The 22,573-nt window shown below is 35.0% G+C and overlaps 1 protein-coding gene across 1 annotated transcript; it reads left to right on the top strand.

The window, feature by feature from the left end:
* Window positions 1–18,392: 18,392 nt before the first annotated feature.
* On the top strand, window positions 18,393–18,881 carry LOC137817531 (arabinogalactan protein 1-like). Its single transcript, XM_068620815.1, has one exon. The coding sequence runs from the start codon at window positions 18,393–18,395 to the stop codon at window positions 18,879–18,881; it is 489 nt and encodes a 162-aa protein (XP_068476916.1).
* Window positions 18,882–22,573: the final 3,692 nt, after the last annotated feature.

Below are 22,573 nucleotides of genomic sequence, written 5' to 3'. Positions count from 1 at the left end.
TTGACATACACTATATGAAAATTATTAAATAAAAATAAATTTTAGGGATAAAAAGTAGTTAGTTGTTATATGTACCATATTAGATACTATTTTAGAGATTTAATTAGTTTCTATTACTGATAAATAATTTTTAAATTGATATTTAAGTAACTATAAAAGTTTTAACTACCAACCTCATAATCTAAATAACTGGTAGCTAATTAGATACAAATTTAAATATTAATAACTTTTTTAGTTTCTAAAATAATATATAATTTAGACAATATAACAACTAATTATTTTTTCGATAAATTAATTTCTATTTAATTATTTCTAACCGTGCCACTTGTTTTATGAAAAACAAAATCATTAGATGAAGATCTTTAGTATATACCATTATAATAAGTGTTATTACATTAGAACTAGATGTAAATAAATGAAAACAAAATGTTGTTGTAAATGTTGTTGTTGTAAGTTTAAAATGTTTAAATTTTGTAAACTATATTATATTTATTAAAATTGAAACAATAATAGATATAAATATATTAAAAAAATAAACTATAATAATTTTTTAACTTATTAAATGTGATTTTTTTCTAGTAAAATTATTGGGAGCATAATTTATATACTTAAAACTTATACATTTAAAAGTCGTATACTTTTTTTATTAAGAGTTGAATAAAAAAAATTAACAATCAATTACAATAAATTAAATCGGATTTTGACTTTTTTATATAGTTTTTTTTTATAAAATATTTGTCTAATATTATGGGGGCTAAAATAGTTTATTTTGGTTCTTTTTGCACCATATTGTAGGGTGAATCTTTAAAAATAGGAAAGATCTTCTTCAAAATAGTGAACGTTCATTAGCTACCACTCTCACAAAATTCCCTTTAAAAAAATTCAGAGTGTAAAATTATAATTTAATATAGAAAATTCATTTCAAATAAATTATACATTAATGAAAATTATACATTTTGTGACTGATTTATATAAATGAAAATAAAGTGAGATATATATATATATATATATATATATATATATAATATATGGAGATTTAGAATCTTCATCATTATCTGATCTGATATGTTGCATGGATTTAACAGAAACAATGGCAAAAGTGTCTTGGATTTTTATGGCCAAAGACTTTGCAACGACCACCTTTTCTGAGTGGATGGTTTAGACAAAGAGAATTACAATGTTTGTCATCCTGTGTTCCTGGGTTGCAACTTCTTACACGGTTGTCAAAACAACAATACACATCCTTTTCTTTTATATCTTTTCTGCTCATCCATTCACCTAAATCCTTCACATCAGTCTCCTTCATCGTTGATTCTGCTCCACCTATATCTTCACACACCAATTATACATTATTCTAACACAATATCTACCATAATCACATACATTCATCATTAATACATGCATGCAACAACACATATACTTTTAACTAAATCTAAAATGGTTAATGCATGCAACTTATAACAACAAAAAGTATAACCAAACTTTCTTAGTTTCTCCGATAATGAAACTCAATTTACCTAAGAATAAAACGATGACCAGAATGCAAGCAAGGAGTGGTAAACATGTTTTTGATGCTATTGCCATCTTTATTTTATTCTATCACTATATCTCACCCAATACCAAACTCAAACAATAAGAGAAGAAAAAAAGAGCAATTATTTTCTGTGTATTAAAATTCTTCTAAAAACTATTCATATATATAATGGAAAATTATTGTTGTTGATAACCATATTAATACAATCTTCAATGTACTCATATCAATTACCCTTTATTTTAGAAACAAATTAAATCAAAAATAGTAATACAAACTGTTTATAACCATATTCGCATCACATTTTTATATTTTAAAATCACAATAAGAAAGAATCTATTTTTAATAAATTTAATATTATTATAATCATAATTATTATTTTTCAATCAACCAATATAATTTTATACCATGATTCATCAATAATTTTTTTTTCAAAATTAAATATTTCACTTATTAATATTTAAAAAATCACATTAATTTAATAAATGTTTTAATTTCTCAGATTTATCTTTTTAAAAATATTTTGAAAATAAAATAGAGTAATAATTTTTTATTTGAATAAAATTTTGATTTCCATTCATCAATGTATTGGTTAAATCATAATGTATTCCTTGAATCTTGAAAATTGAGTTTATTAGAGAATAAAATGATGAGAAGAATGACAACAAGGGTAGAAGAGTTGTGGTTGAACCTTGATATTTCTATTTCTAATTTAGTTGGTAGTGTTGTGTAGACAGTAACAAGTTATATTGTGGTTTGATATGTATATAGAAAGATAGTCTTTGAAGTCTCTACTCTCTATAAGGGTTGAACCACCCCTGAAGTGGGTCTATTTAATTTTATTACTTCTTACTGATAAAAAAAGTCATATTTCTATATTTTTTTATTTAATTGCTTTTTAGGAATTAAAAGAAGCATTGTGATATATATCGCTAAAGGGACATGTGTTACCTGCAAAAAAAACTAGCTTTATTAACATAAGTTTTTTTTATCGACAAGAAAAAATAAATAAATATGGGTCACTTCCAGAGTGGTCCAACCTTTATACACCATCCTGAACGCCTAACAATTAATTCAACCTAACAAAAATGATCAATTTCAAACGTTAATTATTTATATAAATCTTAAAAACGAGTTACTAAAGTCATTTAATCTATATAACTTACAAACTACAATAACAATCATGAAAGAAAATAAATTATAATTATTTTTTAAAAAAAAACTTGATTTTCCTATCATGGTTTAAGATAATATGTATGAATCGAATTAACTAAATTATTACACATGCTAAAAAATATAAGACCATGAAAACATCTGGATAGTGATTAAAAATAATTAAACATCTCGATAGGAAAAAAATGTTTATAACATAATTTAAAATTAATAAAACTCATCAAATGAAGTGTCCAAATATTTTTTTTATCAACAAAGAATAAAATAAATTAAGAGTGACACTTTAAGAGTGTCTCAACCCTTATACAAGAACCACCTTTCACAAAAAAAAGCCAGAGGCAGTCAAAAATACAAAACACAGGCAGAAAGAAAAACAAAGTTGCCAATGTTGCTGCCAAATTATTAAAAAAAAAATGTACAAAAAACATTTTTGACAGCAGGGATAAAAACCTGCACAAACCCGTGTGCTTAGCAATATAACCCTGATTGCACTTAGGTTGGGTCTGCAACATCCAAAATGGAGGCCAACACTTCTACTTACAGGCAAGAGTTGGCGTTTTGGATAATACTCACTGCTTCCGAGGTTCCAATCTATACATTTTAAGGTACCCTTGGATAAATATATTTGTCATCAAATCCTTCATCTGCACTAAAACTACCAAAACTAATGAATAAGCATCTTCCAACAGACAAAGCATAAGGAACTTGAGGATGAATCTGCACATAATTTGATTCACCTCTAATTCGTTAAGAAAGTTTGCCTTAGGGACGGGGTGACCAACACATACACCAACCAAAATTGGCTCCCTTTTAGAGTATAAACCACAAAAGATAACATCTTTGCCAAAGATTAGGAGCTCCCCTCAAGTTATATTGTGGTTTGATATGTATATAGAAAGATACTCTTTGAACTCACTACTCTATATAAGGGTTGAACCACCACTAAAGTGAGTCTATTTAATTTTATTACTTCGTACTGATAAAAAAAAGTTATCTTTCATTATTTTTATTTAATTTCTTTTTAGGAATATAAGAAGCATTGTGATATGTACAGCTAGAGGGACTTGCGTTACTTACATAGAAAACTGGCTTTATTAACAAAGTTGTTTTTTATCGACAAGAAAAAATAAATAAATATGGGCCACTTCCATAGTGGTCTAACCCTTATAAAACCTAAAAACGATTTCCTAAAGTCATTTAATTTATATAACCTACAAACTACAATAGCAATCATAAAAGAAAATAAATTATGTTTATTTTAAAAAATAACTTCATTTTCTTATCATGGTTTGCGATAATCTGCATGACTCGAATCAACTAAACTATTGCAGATGCTAAAAATATAAGACCAAGAAAACATCTGGATAGTGATTAAAAATATATAAACATTTGGATAGGAAACAAAATCGTTATAGCATAATTTAAAATTAATTAAACTCATCAAATGAAGTGTCCAAATATTTTTTTTATCGACAAAGAATAAAATAAATTAAGAGGGACACTTTAGGAGTGTCTCAACCCTTATACAAGAACCAACATTCGCAAAAAAAGTCAGAGGCAGAAAAAACTACAAAACACTGGCAGAAAGAGAAACAAAGTTGCCAATGTTGCTGCCAAATTATGCAAAAATGTTGTACAAAAAACATTTTTGACAGCAAGCATAAAAAGCTGCACAAAACCTGTGCTTAGCAATATTACCCTGGTTACACTTAGGTTGGATCTGCAACATCCAATAGGGAGACCAACACTTATGCTTACAGGCAAGAGTTGGCGTTTTGGACAAAGCTCACGGCTTCTAAGATCCTAATCTATACATTTTACGGTACCCTTGGTTAGATATATTCGTCATCAAATCCTTCATCTGCACGAAGACTACCAAAACCAAAGAATAAGAATCTTTCAGCAGACAAAGCATAAGGAACTTGAGGATGAATCTGCACATACTTTGATTCACCTCTAATTCGTAAAGAAAGTCTGCCTTAGCAACAGGATGAGCAACACCTTCACCAACCAAAATTGGCTCCCTTGTATAGTATAAACAAAAAAACCACTAAAACTGATAACATATTTTCCAAAGATTAGGAGCTCCCGTCTAGTCATAATATGAAGAAAACCAAATATCCAACGCCTATAGACAAACAACATTTGATCCAACTTAGAAGGAGATGACCACTAATGATTGATCATCCACCAAGGGGAGAACTTTGTGAACAAAGAAGTACAATGCTTAAAAAAGGCAACTAAAACCAGAAAGCACCTCCTCCAAAACTAGTTATAACACTAGCTTCCTAGTAATTGATCCGTAGGACACGCATCCCAAATAACCAATGCCCCTCCTCAAAAACATCGGCACGCCTCCAGGGTCCCCACAATAGAAACCATCATAGTTTATGTTGTCTGCTCCACGCAAGACCGGAACAAAGATTTACTAGGCCCCATAGAGAAAACCCTACCAACAGATGCTCTTTGCCATTTACTTAAGACCGCACCCTTTGTTTTCTAGTGTAGGTTTAAGGAAGTAAAGAAAGCAAAGACACAGACCAGAGGATTCAAGGATAAAACCTCTCCATCCACATCCCATCCTAACAGTCCCAACTTACCAACTAACAACATCATCAACAAAGCTACCATACAACCTCTACAAAGCAACAAAAACTACCATACACCCTTAACCCTTAGTATTGAGATTATTCACAGTCTAAATTGTAAAGGCAGAACAAAACTCCACTCCCCTTGTGTTGAACAGAATCTTAACAGGTGATAGAACTTCCGCTCATGACCTGTAACTTTTTCGACAAAGTTCAAGATTTAAGAGCCAATCTAAGAAGGAAAAGTTGAAAGCACATACCATGTTTGTCATCCACAGTCTGGATCTGGGTTGTGCCTGATGGAAGATTTCTTGCGCATTAGGTTTCCCTTGCTTAAAGATAACAATATTTCTTTGTTCCCACACGTCCCTCGCTATTCCCAACCACAAACCTTTCCATACCAGAATTTGCTTGGTTCTGAAATGCACCAGGTGAAAGTTAACAAAGTGAGACTTCAAATCCTTATGTTGGGCATTCAAAATTCCCATCCATCTAAGACATAAAGACCACACCTGTGCCACGAAGAATTCCAAGAATAGGTGTTGATAAGTCTCTTCTGAAGTTTGGCATAACCCACATTCAGAGAAGCAACCTACCACTCCTCTTCTACTTAAGCTGATACAAGTTGGCATTTTATCGAAAAGGACTCTCCATGCAGTAGTCAAAGCATTGGTAAATGCTTTAACCTGCCACAACTGTTTGAGGAAGCCATCAAAATTGTAATTAGCTTTACTTTCATCCCATACACAAAAGTCATCTTCATCCATATTTAGAGCCCAAAGAAATACACCTGAGCAGTTGTTGTTTTTGAGTAGTTATGAAGTGTCTGAATATGATTATAGATAGAGAAAGGAACATGGTGGACTCTACCATGCATCATGTTCTAATAAAGGGACTAAGATCATACTCATAAGAATGATAAAGAGCATATTAATAGTTATGAGGTAATATTGAACTGGATGAAAAAAATACAAAAGGACTCTCCACGCAGTTGTCAAAGAATTGGTAAATTCTTTAACCTGCCACAATTGTTTGAGGAAGCCATCAAAATTGTAATTAGCTTTACTTTCTTCCCATACACAAAAGTCATCTTCCTCCATATTTAGAGCCCAAAGAAATACACCTGAGCAGTTGTTGTTTTTTAGTAGTTATGAAGTGTTTGAATATCATTGTAGATAGAGAAAGGAACATGGTGGACTCAACCATACATCCTGTTCCCTTAAAGGGACTAAGATCATACTCATAAGAATGATAAAGAGCATATTAATAGTTATGAGGTAATATTGAATTGGATGAAAAAAATACAAAACTATGAATATTTTTTATCAATAAAAAATAAATAAAATTAAAAGTGAATTATTAGAAGGATTTAATTTAATTTCATATTACTATAAATGAATAATTTTTTTTATATTTTATAATTGGGTGTACACGGAGAGTTCAAAAATTTTAAAGAAATTATGAGTAAATTATGTGCAAATGACATTTGTGAAGAAAGTGTATTTGGTGCGTACGATTTTAATTAGTAGAAAAACTATAATTATGTTCAAATTGTGCATGTGCAAAATGATTTGTATAATGCTATATAATTGAATTCTTACTTGCTATGTAAAATTTCAGCTATACCAAATTGTACCGAACTTGTACTTATCTTATACAATTTCAGTTTAATGATTCGAATTAGCTACCAAGATTTTAGATACTAAATTTAAAATCTAAATAATTGCAGCTAAAACTTTAGTAGCTAATTAGATGCAAATTTAGAAACTATTAATCAATAAAAAACAAATTTAGATACCAATAATTTTGTAGTATCTAAAGTAGTATCTAATTTAGTCAATATAACAACTAATTATTTTTTGTCTCTAAAATTAGTTTCTATTTAATAATCTTTTTTTTATGATTCTATATTTTTTTATATCTTAACACTTTCTTACTTTGATTTTATTATTAATAATTGTAATTTTATTGTATTAACATAATATTACCTATTATATATAGTATTGAATCATTACTTTATTAATGTATTATTTAAATAATTATTTTATACTTTTTTGTGATTATAATATTACTTTTGTATTATTAAAATTAAAATGTATAAAATAAAAAACATAAATAAGACTAAAAAAAAATTCTTTATTTAATTGTGGCCATTAAAATATAATAAATTTGACACACACTATATGAAAGTTATTAAATAAAAATAAATTTTAGAGACAAAAAATAATTAGTTGTTATATATACCATATTAGATACTATTTTAGAGATTTAATTAGTTTCTATTACTGATAAATAATTTTTAAATTGGTATTTAACTAACTATCAAAGTTTTAGCTACCAACTTTAAAATCTAAATAAATGGTAGCTAATTAGACACAAATTTAGATATCAAAATTTGTTGTAGTTTAAAAAATAATATATAATTTAGTCAATATAACAACTAATTATTTTTTATAAAATTAATTTTTATTTAATTATTTCTAATAGTGCCATTTAATTTATGAAAAACAAAATCATTAAATGAAGATCTGTAGTATATACCATTAAAGTAATTGTTATTACATTAGAACTAGAAGTAGATAAATGAAAGCAAAATGTTGTTGTTGTAAATGTTGTTGTAAGTTTAAAATGTTTAAATTTTTTAAACTATATTATATTTATTAAAATTACAACAATAATAGGTTTAAATATATTAAAAAAATTAAACTATAATAATTTTTTAACTTATTAAATGTAATTTTTTTTCTAGTATAATTATTAGGAGCGTAATTTATATACTTAAAAATTATACATTTAAAAGTCGTATACTTTTTTTATTAAGAGTTGAATAAAAAAAATTAACAATCAATTACAATAAATTAAATCGGATTTTGCATTTTTTATGTAGTTTTTGTTATAAAATATTTGTGTCATATTGTTGGGATTAAAATAGTTTATTTTGGCTCTTTTTGAACCATATTGTAGGGTGAATCTTGAAAAATAAGAAAGATCTTCTTCAAAATGGTGCACGTTCATTAGCTACCACTGTACTGGTATGGGCTACACCGAAGATTTGATCACCCTGACCGAGATCGGGGAAACCTAGCCGAGACCACAAAAGCTTGACCGAGACAAGGGAAATCGCCATTAACGCTCAAACCAAGGTCAGTGAAGCTAATCCGTCATTAAGGATTAGGTAATACACTCATAAGTGAGATCCATTCCACTAATCAGGACCAATAAGGTAAGCCCATTAAAATAATATAAATAGCACACATCCCAAGGACAAAGGTAAGTAATTTATTTCTGTGCACCTACCCGAATACCGATCACCCACTTTACTGACTTGAGCGTCGAAGTGCCTTCCACGAGTACCCCCCCATTCGGTGTTCACCCGAGATCGAGAGCCAGAATTTCAACTCTGAATCTTTAACAAGTGATCTTGAAGAGAATATGAATCTTGAAAAGAGTTAGTTTAAAGATTTATTCCTCTCTTTAAACAGCCAACACACAGATTTAGATATTTGCAAACGACAAAGAACTTATTCAGGATCTTTGAAGAACATAATGAACAAGCCTAGAAAGTAAACAAGGGGCCCCCGAAGGAGGGTCCCACGAGGAGGGTTCAGTTGGTTAGGAAGGAGCCTCATCAGGCTCACGTGTAAAAGGACCGAGAAGGTGTCGGCTTGGGGAGAGGCGAGGAGTCCTCGGCCCTCGGCACCCGAAGAGAAAGACGAGTCATAAAGGTGGTTTGAAGAGCACATCCCAGCTACCAGTATAGAGAAGCCCAGCCCACCAAGACCATGCATAAAGGTGTTGAGAAGCGGCAGTACGCCCCACGGCTAGAGAACCACTGGAACCGATACGACTCGCTAGAGTCTCGTTCCAGCAGCGATCGCCATGCATGGGACGTGAGGGGGCAGTGAACGCTCAGTATGGATGATCCCTCTGATGTTGGGCGTATGAGTTGACGCCTGAGTGGTCATCCCACGCCAGTTGCACTTCGAAAGGGCAGCCTCACTCACTGGAGTCAACCTTAGCTCAGGTTACGATGACATGAGGGCCTGCCTGCAGCGATGCTTGAGTTAGAGACAGCCACGTGGCAAAAGCGCTTAAGTCAAAGGCATATAAGCTCTCGCTGCTAACAGACTAAGGTACTTTTTCACACTTTACACACAAGTAATCTGAGAACGAGAGAGAATTCAGTTACGCGCTTCCTTGAGCACAGTGTTTATGGTGTTCTGTTACGGAGGTGCAACAGTGTTTTCTGCCATTACTGACTTGAGCGTCAGAGTGCAAACAATCGCGAGGGCTCCCATTTGTCTCTCTGTTTTAGGTATTCAAGGCGACGAAGGGTGATGATTGGAACGAAGGCAAAGGAGTCCTTGAAACGCAACTCGTAGACACGTACGAAGGTGATCTAGTCAACCGGCAGGAACAACAACCACCTTTACACAAGAAAGAATAAGGAAAGAAAGCACTTGAAAAGAAGATGCAAGAAACCTAAAACAACAATACTTTTCTGCAGTTTAGCAATGACAGAACCTCAACCCTTGACCAAGGCACACAATGAACAAGCACACTTGAATTCTTTGAGAGAACCTTTCAAGAAAACATTCAAAGCTTTTGTCTCTCTATGAAAACTCTTTTATCTGTGTTCAAAAACGTGATCACTCATTTTTTCATGTGACATGTGTCTCTCTTTAAATAGAAACCAATTCATAACAATTTTTCAAAAAATAGTTGAAAGCTGTTATAAAAAGAACAAGTTGAAATTAAAATAAATGGATTGATTTTATGAAATACACAAGATGATTTTAAAACCACTTCCAACTCATCTTAACAGAAATAACGGGCTGCAACAAACTCTTTGGTGCCCTAACAGAATTTTGAAAACCATTAACCAGTTCAGAAATAAATCTATTGTTTTACAAATCAACAAATCTAATTTTGTGCAGTAACCTGATTTTGAGAAAACTTAAGGTAGTTGATAAAAGAGTTTTGAAAATCTTTTTGTGTTTGATCTTACCACCTTGGTTAAGGATATGAAGTAGGTCACGAAGCAAAAGGTCACCTTAATCTCACTCTAACCTATTCTGACCACTAATAACATCACCGCTAACTTCATATCAAATAATACAATTTTCTACATCAAACACACACACTAAGACTTGCTGAGAAGAAGCTTCATCCATTTTCAACACAAATATGATTGCACATAGAGAAAGGAACATGGTGGACTCAGTCATGCATCCTGTTCCCATAAATGGACTAAGATCATACTCATAAGAAAGATAAAGAGCATATTAATAGTTATAAGGTAATATTCAATTGAATGAAAAAAATACAAAAGTATGAATATTTTTTATCAATAAAAAAAAAAAAATTAAAAGTGGAGTATTAGAAGTATGTAATTTAATTTCATATTACTTTAAATGGATAAATTATTTTTTTATTTTAGAATTTGGCTTACATGGAGAGTTCAAAATTTTTTAAAGAAATCTTTAATCATATTCATGATTTTTGAAAATTTCAAAAAATAGTATATGACATATACAAATTCTGACTAAATTCTGTGCATATTACATTTGTGAAGAAAGTTTATTTGGTCCATACGATTTTAATTAGTAGAAAAAATATAAATGTGTGTATAATAAATTTGACACACACTATATGAAAATTATTAAATAAAAATCAATTTTAGAGATAAAAAATAGTTAGTTGTTATATGTCCAATATTAGATACTATTTTAGAGACTTAATTAGTTTCTATTACTGATAAATAAATTTTAAATTGATATTTAATTAACTATCAAAGTTTTAGCTACCAACCTCATAATCTAAATAACTGGTAGATAATTAGATACAAATTTAGATATCAATAACTTTTTTTAGTTTCTAAAATAATATATAATTTAGTCAATATAACAATTAATTATTTTTCGATAAATTAATTTCTATTTTATTATTTCTAACAGTGCCACTTGTTTTATGAAAATCAAAATCAATAGACGAAAATCTTTAGTGTATACCATTATAATAAGTGTTATTACATTAGTACTAGACGTAAATAAATGAAAACAAAATGTTGTTGTTGTAAGTTTAAAATGTTTAAGTTTTATAAAATATATTATATTTATTAAAATTGCAACAATAATAGGTATAAATATATTAAAAAATTAAACTCTATTAATATTTTACTTTTTAAATGTGATTTCTTTTTCTAATAAAATTATTGGGAGAATTATTTATATACTTAAAACTTATACATTTAAAAGTCGTATACTGTGTTTTTAAGAGTTGAATAAAAAAATTTTAACAATCAATTACAATAAATTAAATCGGATTTTGACTTTTTTTATATAGTTTTTTTTTTAAATATTTGTCTCATATTATGGGGACTAAAATAGTTTATTTTGGTTCTTTTTGCACCATATTGTAGGGTGAATCTTTAAAAATAGGAAAGATCTTCTTGAAAATAGTGAACGTTTATTAGCACTCTCACAAAATTCACTTTCAAAAATTTCAGAGAGTAAAATTATAATTTGATATAAAAAATTCATTTCATATAAATTATACATTAATGAAAATTATATATTTTGTGGCTGATTTATATAAGTGAAAATAAAGTGAATATATATATATATATATATCGAGATTTAGAATCTTCATCATCATCTGATCTGATATGTTGGATGGATTTAGCAAAAACAATGGCAAAAGTGTCTTCGATTTTTATGGCCAAAGACTTTGCAACGACCACCTTTTCCACAGGGATAGTTTAGACAAAGAGAATTACAATGTTTGTCGTCCTGTGTTCCTGGGTTGCAACTTCGTACACGGTTGTCAGAACAACAATACATATTATTTTCTTCTATATCTTTTATGCTCATCCATTCCCCTAAATCCTTCACATCAGTCTCCTTCATCGTTGATTCTGCTCCACCTATATCTTCACACACCAATTATACATTATTCCAACACAATATCTACCATAATCACATTGGAATGATTCTTGACATTCTTACGAATCAACTTGAGTTGGACAATTGTTAGGCACTTTTTCTTAGAATTGGATCAATGTTCTAAGTCAAGAACTCACCAAAACTAGCACCAAATCCAAACTCATATGGAAGTTCCTAATATTGTCAAATTGAACCAACAAAAAGAGGTAAAAATCAAAAGCACCGAATAGAATTGAATAAGAACCAAAATGAACCGAACAAAATGAAATAAAAGGCAAGAGAACTGAAAAGGATTGCTGGAAAATAAAATGTACCGAACCAAACAAAAAGAAGAAGAAGAAAAGCTGCTGGAAAAGCGAAAAGCCGAACCAAAAACTCAAGAACACAAACTCAAAACATGAACAATAAAAGAGAAGAAAGGAAGGAGAGGAGAAAGCTCATGAAGATGGATGTATGGTTGGATGATCACGCCACTAGAAGGATGGATGCTCCTAGATGAGTGTGCAAGCCGCCACTTGAGGAAACCATGGATCCTTCAAGATAAGACTAGAGAAGAAGGCTCAAAAGCTCTCCAATGCTCTCTCAAAATTTGAGTATAGTTTCTCTAATTAAAATTCAAATCTGAAATGTACAAGGAGAGCACCTATATTTATAGCCTAAAGGTGCTGAAAATCAAACTAAGAGAATTCAAAATTCCCTCCTAAAAGAAGCTATAACGGACGCCTAAACAAGACATGAGGAAGATGTGATCCCTTCTCTCACTTTGGCACCTCCTTATTTACTTCTACACCTATCTACTAACACACCCCCCCTCCTAAAGCTCCTAACTAAAGACTAAAAGATGATATAACAATAGAGGTTTCTAATGTTTCCCTCTAAGCACCTTCAACCAAAGAAATTACAAAAAGAGAAAATAGCTCCTAAAGCTTTGAACATGCTTCTTGTAAGCCTTTGAGGTGGGCTTTGACCTCCATGGGCATCCTCCATTTGCGCCTCTACCTCTTCTTGATCTTGTTGATTGGCCTCCATGTCCACTTGAGCTTGATCTCCATCAAATATGATTGCACATAGAGAAAGGAACATGGTGGACTCAATCATGCATCCTGTTCCCATAAATGGAATAAGATCATACTCATAAGAAAGATAAAGAGCATATTAATAGTTATGAAGTAATATTGAAATGAATGAAAAAAATACAAAGGTATGAATATTTTTTATCAATAAAAAATAAATAAAATTAAAAGTGGAGTATTAGATGTATGTAATTTAATTTCATATTACGTTAAATGGATAAATTATTTTATTTTATTTTAGAATTTGGTGTATACCATTATAATAAGTGTTATTACATTAGTACTAGACGTAAATAAATGAAAACAAAATGTTGTTGTAAATGTTGTTGTTGTAAGCTTAAAATGTTTAAATTTTGTAAACTATATTATATTTATTAAAATTGAAACAATAATAGATATAAATATATTAAAAAAATAAACTATAATAATTTTTTAACTTATTAAATGTGATTTTTTTCTAGTAAAATTATTGGGAGCATAATTTATATACTTAAAACTTAAGCATTTAAAAGTCGTATACTTTTTTATATTAAGAGTTGAATAAAAAAATTAACAAACAATTACAATAAATTAAATCGGATTTTGACTTTTTTATATAGTTTTTTTTATAAAATATTTGTCTAATATTATGGGGACTAAAATAGTTTATTTTGGTTCTTTTTGCACCATATTGTAGGGTGAATCTTGAAAAATAGGAAAGATCTTCTTCAAAATAGTGAACGTTCATTAGCTACCACTCTCACAAAATTCCCTTTAAAAAATTTCAGAGTGTAAAATTATAATTAAATATAGAAAATTCATTTCATATAAATTATACATTAATGAAAATTATACATTTTGTGACTGATTTATATAAATGAAAATAAAGTGATATATATATATAATATCGAGATTTAGAATCTTCATCATTATCTGATCTGATATGTTGCATGGATTTAGCAGAAACAATGGCAAAAGTGTCTTGGATTTTTATGGCCAAAGAGTTTGCAACGACCACCTTTTCCGCATGGATGGTTTAGACAAAGAGAATTACAATGTTTGTCGTCCTGTGTTCCTGGGTTGCAACTTCTTACACGGTTGTCAGAACAACAATGCACATCCTTTTCTTCTATATCTTTTCTGCTCATCCATTCACCTAAATCCTTCACATCAGTCTCCTTCATCATTGATTCTGCTCCACCTATATCTTCACACACCAATTATACATTATTCTAACACAATATCTACCATAATCACATACATTCATCATTAATACATGCATGCAACAACACATATACTTTTAACTGAATCTAAAATGGTTAATGCATGCAACTTATAACAACAAAAAGTATAACCAAACTTTCTTAGTTTCTTCGATAATGAAACTCAATTTACCTAAGAATAAAACGATGACCAGAATGCAAGCAAGGAGTGGTAAACATGTTTTTGATGCTATTGCCATCTTTATTTTATTCTATCACTATATCTCACCCAATATCAAACTCAAACAATAAGAGAAGAAAAAAAGAGCAATTATTTTCTGTGTATTAAAATTCTTCTAAAAACTATTCATATATATAATGGAAAATTATTGTTGTTGATAACCATATTAATACAATCTTCAATGTACTCGTATCAATTACCCTTTATTTTAGAAACAAATTAAATCAAAAATAGTAATACAAACTGTTTATAACCATATTCGCATCACATTTTTATATTTTAAAATCACAATAAGAAAGAATCTATTTTCAATCAATTTAATATTATTATAATCATAATTATTATTTTTCAATCAACCAATATAATTTTATACCATGATTCATCAATAATTTTTTTTTTCAAAATTAAATATTTCACCTATTAATATTTAAAAAATCACATTAATTTAATAAATGTTTTAATTTCTCAGATTTATCTTTTTAAAAATATTTTGAAAATAAAATAGAGTAATAAGTTTTTATTTGAATAAAATTTTGATTTCCATTCATCAATGTATTGGTTAAATCGTAATGTATTCCTTGAATCTTGAAAATTGAGTTTACTAGAGAATAAAATGATGAGAAGAATGACAACAAGGGTAGAAGAGTTGTGGTTGAACCTTGATATTTCTATTTCTAATTTAGTTGGTAGTGTTGTGTAGACAGTAACAAGTTGTTCCGTCCGGTTGACTGGGACGTCTTCGTGCGCGACCTCAACCGTCAGCTAGGGACTCCTTCCCACTGGTTACCTGTGGATTCCTGCAAAAAGAGGACAAAAGGGCGCCCTAGCGGCCGTTTGCACTCCGACGCTCAAGTCAGCCAGCAAGAAACACCAAAATTGTGCACCTCCGTCTCTGAGCACCGCGTATGGCACTTTGAAGGTGGTAAAAAGAACTGTGTATTTGTGTGTATGTTTTCTCCCTCAGGCAAAGATCTTTCCCCAGTCCCTTGTACGTAATCTCAAAGCACGAGCAAGCAACTAGAGAGTTCTGGTAAATTTGCCAAAAGTTCGAACCCTGTTTCCAACATTCCCAACGCTATTTAAACTACCCAAGCATTTAAAGCGCCTTAACGTGCCTTTAATTGCAAATGTAACGCACTCAATCAGCGTATCTAATTAGAAAACGTAGCGCATTTAAGACGTTGAAACGCTTGGGAGCCATTATAGTACCTGAATGTTCGAAACGGAAACTGTATTGAATGACTTTAATTACCTGGCACCTGACTAGAGGGTGTTTCTATTCTGACATGGCTGTCGTACACGTGGAGGGCCTCACGACGCCGTGACCCCATCTGGGGACGTTTCTACGTGTGAGTCCTCCTGCTTGGGAGTGCTACTGCGCTAGGGGTGACTTTTTGGGTGCCAACTCATGCCCCCAATTATCTAGTCACTTACTTTTGAGAGCGTATCTGCCTTCCTCTCGTACCCTGCACCCGGCTACCCTGGGCGTGACCTACCTCTTGAGTCGTATCTGTCCCAAAGGTGTCTCTGGGGCGGCAGGGGTACTTCACGAGTCAGGCTGCCCTACACTGGTGCCATCACTATGGCCTTGAAGCCACCTTTTCCTTCTCTTTATCGTTGCCCCGGGTTATCGGGACCTGAGGCCTTCCCACGACGTCGCTCCCTCCATGGTCTTTCCTACCCATGGGTATCGGGGAACCACACTGTGATTGCCTTGCTTTAGTACTGTTTGATCTGGCGACGCCCTGGTTGGGCGGCGCCTTCACCTAGGCGACGCCTTGCCTTGGCGACGCCTCTTCTTGGTGACGCTGGCACTTAGCGTCTCTTCACCTAGGCGACGCCTGGTGTTGACTTTGACCCCTGGCGTTGACTTTGACCTCTGGTGTTGACTTCGACCTTGACTTAGTCAACGCCCGGGTACGGGACGGTACACAAGCCCCCCAGTCTTAAGCCGAAGACTTGTCTTCAGCGTAAAGACTAAGGCCTCGCCCACGCCGTCCACGTGCCACCCTGATGACGTGTCGCTCCTTGCTAACTCAAGAATTCTCGAATTATTGACGTGACGCTCTCTGAACCATAGGAGCGCTCTTAATGGCTGATTGGACATCCTCTGAAACGGTGATAATAACACCTTTTGGGGCTACCCTTAATCGCGCGCCACGTAGCCCATCGCACGGCCAGCCTCTAGAGACCCTTGCGTTTCCCTGGGGCGATTGATCCTTTGACACGTGGTACGATCTCACGGCTCTTAATTAGCGCCTCTTGGGTTGCGAAATGTAACGTTTAAGTTACCCCAAAACCCCGTGCTCACCTCACTGTTACATTCATTCCCTCCGCGTCTGTGCACTGTTCGTCGTCTTCAAACCCCTTTTCTCTGCAACTGCGGTTCTCCCTTTCCTGTGCTCTTTTTCCGCCTTCACTTTGATAGCAAAGGTATGATTTTCGAATACTCACGACTCTTCTCTTTCGTCGCATTGTATGATTTATTGAATTGCCTGGGACTGTTGACATTCATGCATTACTGCGTTCTTCCGCTTCTCCTTCCTTCACTATTCCCTTCTCCTTCTTTCTGGGTTCTCTCGCGTGGGTGATGTTTCCTGGGGTTCACCCCCCTTCCTGTCATGGCTACACTTGTTAAAACCTTTTTCCTCTCTTCTTTCTCCAGCTATTTATTTACACCATGGCGCGCACGAACGCGGAGCCTGATTCCTCCCCAAAGACCCCCAAGTCCTACTACAAAGCCTACTACCCATGGGCCCCCGACGAGCTCTTGAACGAGTGTACCAGCCTCACTAGCTTCTAGGACCTGGAAGCTCACCGTGGGGACCCCCATTTGTATAACTTTAACGCTTTCTGCCGCACTCACGATGCCCACATATCCGTCCGTCCCGGCAGGCCCGGGGAACCTGTTTGTTTGGACGACCGACCTAGAAAGGGGAAACCCTTCTTCTTCATGTACCAGACCGTGTTCAAACGCGTAGGAGTGCGTCTTCCCCTCACCCCCTTTGAAAGAGAACTCCTCACTGAAATTAATACTGCCCCCGCCCAGCTCCACCCCAACAGCTGGGCATTCGTAAGGGGTTTTCAAATTCTTTGCAGACACCTGGGCATCCTCCCTTCCGTAGACGTTTTCCTGCATTTCTTTGAGGTGAAAAAGCAGGGGAAAAGCTTCTGGGTGAGCTTTTCCGGGATCGCGGGCAGAATCCTCCTCTCCCTCTTCCAAAACTCTTACAAAAACTGGAAGGGGAAATTCTTTAGAGTGTGCAGTGCCAAGCACGACCCCACAGCCTTGGACGGCTTTCCCCTCTATTGGACGGAGCGCCCTAAGCTGCTTAGGGCCAAAGCCTTGGAAGAGCTATCTCCTGCCGACAGGGAAGTAAGCAAGGCCTTGGCTGGGCTGGGGATCGTTTTTGATACTTTGAAGCTTGTTGCTAGCGAGTACAATGCTCACGCCCTGACAACATACTTTGGTAAGGAGACTTTTCCCTCGTCCCCTTTGCTGTGAACACCCTGCTACCGAGTGTTTGTTCCCATTGCTTCCTCCCTTGTTTCTCATGGTGCCATGTTACTTGCATCTCACGCCTCTATGCGTTTTGTAATTTTGCATAGTTGCTTCGGCCCTGATTTCTGCTGTTTGGTCTGTTTTGGTGTAGGATCGGTGATGGACGCCTCTAAAAGAATGATGCTGGCGAAAGCAATGAAGGAGGCTCGTGCCGCCAAGGCGAGCGCCTCCTCCGTCCCTGCTGCTGCTCCGATCCCCCTACCAACTCTGTCACCGTCACCTCCGGTCACTGCCGAAGCTCCCTTAAGCTCATCTCCGTCATCTCCACATAGCCCCGAAGCACTTCAGGCTCCCAGCTCTCCTCCACCCATCGCCGCCGTTCCCCTAGCCGCAACCTCATCTCCGGCTCCAACACCCCTTGACAAAGGGAAACGGGTCTTGGAAATTTTATCGGATGATGAGGACTCTGAAGGTGTGGCACCCTTCAAGAGGAGAAAATCTGCGCGGGTTCCTCTTCTGCTAGAGGCGTCGCCCCAGGAAGGGAATCCCTTCATGGATGACCCTCCAAGCGCGACCTCACTTCCACCTACAACAGTCCAAGAGGAAGGGGGTGAAGGTGCCGAATCTGCTCCGCCCCGCCACCGGTAGAAGTCTCTGCTTCCCCTGCTCCCGTCGCTGCCGCTGCCGCCCCCGATCTCATCGCCATGCCTCCTCCAATCATGCATCTGATGAGGGGCTTCAGTGGCGGGACTATGCCAGAGGGCACCGACAGGAAGGAAGGCATGCCTTTCTACTTGGGGGCCTTCTTGGCGGTGGCCCTTGAATGGCGTGCCCAGGCCAGGAATGCTGTCCTGCAAACTCAAACTCTCCAGGCCTTGGAAACAAAGGCAACTGCTCTGGAGGAGGAGAAGAAAACCCTGGGATGCCAGAACGAAACTTACCAAACCTCCCTGAAGCAGGCGCAAGAGTCCAAAGCAGAAGCGGAGAGACAACTGGCAGAGGCATTGGAGCTCCAGGCCGACTTTTATACTCGGGAAGTCGCCCTCCAAGTTCAGTTAACGGGCCTTCAGCAATTGGTCGAAGCTGACGCAGAAGTTTAAAAGGACCTGAAGGACCGTTGCTGTGAGCAGGCTGACGAGATGGAGCGGATGGAGGGGGAAATGGCCACCCAGGCCAAGGCTATGGGCCTTCTCCAGGCTGACTACGACAAACTACAGGTCGAGGTCAGTCGGCTTCGCGTGGAAAAGGAGGCTTTGGAGAAGCAGGTAGCCTCCGGGGACGCCGCTATTGAGGAGCTAGAGAAGGACAAAAAGGCCCTCATCCAGGAGATGGCGGGTACTTTCGAGGAGGGATTCCAAGAAGCTTTGGCTCAAGCAGTCTGCACGAATCCGGGGATTGACATTTCCAGCTGCGATTCCACTCACCACATTGTTGATGGAAAGGTCGTGCCCTTGGAGATAGACGACTGAGCCGCCACCCTCGATCATCAGCCTATTCCTTTATACTTGTTTTAACCTCTCTGACAAATTTGTAATTCTTTGAATCATCTGCACTCTTGCTACAACTTTGGAATTTTGTTATGATTACTTTCGTGTCCTTGCGACATAGAATTCTGCCTGTGCGATTTTATTCTCATCCTTGGCCTTCTTGTGCCTTGGTTGTTTTGCTTGCATTATACTTGCTTCTTTCACTTCGTTGGGCGACCTTGTAGGCCTGGGAAAGGTCACGTGCCAATGCCCACGCCCATGGAGAGGCTCACCTAGTGAAGCCGTATCGTCCACGGGGTGTCTCTAACACCGAAACGGTCCTTTCCTTGATCCTTAACGCCAGGCGCCTACGCCTAAGGAGAGGCCTGCTACAGCAGCGCCGTATCGTCCCCGGGTGTCTAAACGCCGAGTGCTCTGGGGGGGGTCACTCCCTCCATGGTTTTTCCTTCCTATAGGTATCGGGGAACACCCTGCCAACGATTCGCTGGCGTTTGGCGGTATTATCTCCCTCCACAGTCTTTCCTACCTGTGGGTATCGGGGAACCACACTGTGATTGCCTTGCTTTAGTACTGTTTGATCTGGCGACGCCCTGGTTGGGCGGCGCCTTCACCTAGGCGACGCCTTGCCTTGGCGACGCCTCTTCTTGGTGACGCTGGCACTTAGCGTCTCTTCACCTAGGCGACGCCTGGTATTGACTTTGACCCCTGGCGTTGACTTTGACCTCTGGAGTTGACTTCGACCTTGACTTAGTCAACGCCCGGGTACAGGACGGTACACAAGTTATATTGTGGTTTGATATGTATATAGAAAGATAGTCTTTGAGGTCTCTACTCTCTACTCTCTATATTTTTTTATTTAATTGCTTTTTAGGAATAAAAGAAGCATTGCGATATATATCGCTAAAGGGACATGTGTTACCTGCAAAAAAAAAAAACTAGCTTTATTAACATAAGTTTTTTTTATCGACAAGAAAAAATAAATAAATATGGGTCACTTCCAGAGTGGTCTAACCCTTATAAAACCTAAAAACGATTTCCTAAAGTCATTTAATTTATATAACCTACAAACTACAATAACAATCGTAAAAGAAAATAAATTATTTTTATTTTAAAAAATAACTTCATTTTTTTATCATGGTTTGCGATAATCTGCATGACTCGAATCAACTAAACTATTGCAGATGCTAAAAATATAAGACCAAGAAAACATCTGGATAGTGATTAAAAATATATAAACATCTCGATAGGAAAATAATGTTTATAACATAATTTAAAATTAATAAAACTCATCAAATGAAGTGTCCAAATATTTTTTTTATCGATAAAGAATAAAATAAATTAAGAGTGACACTTTAAGAGTGTTTCGACCCTTATACAAGAACCACCTTTCACAAAAAAAAGCCAGAGGCAGCCAAAAATACAAAACACAGGCAGAAAGAAAAACAAAGTTGCCAATGTTGCTGCCAAATTATTAAAACAAAAATGTACAAAAAATATTTTTGACAGCAGGGATAAAAACCTGCACAAACCCGTGTGCTTAGAAATATAACCCTGGTTGCACTTAGGTTGGGTCTGTAACATCCAAAATGGAGGCCAACACTTCTACTTACAGGCAAGAGTTGGCGTTTTGGATAATGCTCACTGCTTCCAAGGTTCCAATCTATACATTTTAAGGTACCCTTGGATAAATATATTTGTCATCAAATCCTTCATCTGCACTAAAACTACCAAAACTAATGGATAAGCATCTTCCAACAGACAAAGCATAAGGAACTTGAGGATGAATCTGCACATAATTCGATTCACCTCTAATTCGTTAAGAAAGTTTGCCTTAGGGACGGGGTGACCAACACATACACCAACCAAAATTGGCTCCCTTTTAGAGTATAAACCACAAAAGATAACATCTTTGCCAAAGATTAGGAGCTCCCCTCCAGTTATATTGTGGTTTGATATGTATATAGAAAGATACTCTTTGAACTCACTACTCTATATAAGGGTTGAACCACCACTAAAGTGAGTCTATTTAATTTTATTACTTCGTACTGATAAAAAAAAGTTATCTTTCATTATTTTTATTTAATTTCTTTTGAGGAATATAAGAAGCATTGTGATATGTACAGCTAGAGGGACTTGCGTTACTTACATAGAAAACTGGCTTTATTAACAAAGTTGTTTTTTATCGACAAGAAAAAATAAATAAATATGGGCCACTTCCATAGTGGTCTAACCCTTATAAAACCTAAAAACGATTTCCTAAAGTCATTTAATTTATATAACCTACAAACTACAATAACAATCATAAAAGAAAATAAATTATGTTTATTTTTAAAAATAACTTCATTTTCTTATCATGGTTTGCGATAATCTGCATGACTCGAATCAACTAAACTATTGCAGATGCTAAAAATATAAGACCAAGAAAACATCTGGATAGTGATTAAAAATATATAAACATTTGGATAGGAAAAAAAATCGTTATAGCATAATTTAAAATTAATTAAACTCATCAAATGAAGTGTCCAAATATATTTTTTATCGACAAAGAATAAAATAAATTAAGAGGGACACTTTAGGAATGTCTCAACCCTTATACAAGAACCAACATTCGCAAAAAAAGTCAGAGGCAGGAAAAACTACAAAACACTGGCAGAAAGAGAAACAAAGTTGCCAATGTTGCTGCCAAATTATGCAAAAATGTTGTACAAAAAGCATTTTTGACAGCAAGCATAAAAAGCTGCACAAAACCGTGTGCTTAGCAATATTACCCTGGTTACACTTAGGTTGGATCTGCAACATCCAACAGGGAGACCAACACTTAAGAGTTGGCGTTTTGGACAAAGCTCACGGCTT

The sequence above is a fragment of the Phaseolus vulgaris genome, unplaced genomic scaffold (assembly GCF_000499845.2).
Source record: "Phaseolus vulgaris cultivar G19833 unplaced genomic scaffold, P. vulgaris v2.0 scaffold_109, whole genome shotgun sequence".
Lineage (NCBI taxonomy): Eukaryota > Viridiplantae > Streptophyta > Magnoliopsida > Fabales > Fabaceae > Phaseolus > Phaseolus vulgaris.
The sequence above is the reverse complement of the archived record's forward strand: the minus strand, read 5'-3'. Positions and strand labels throughout refer to the sequence as shown.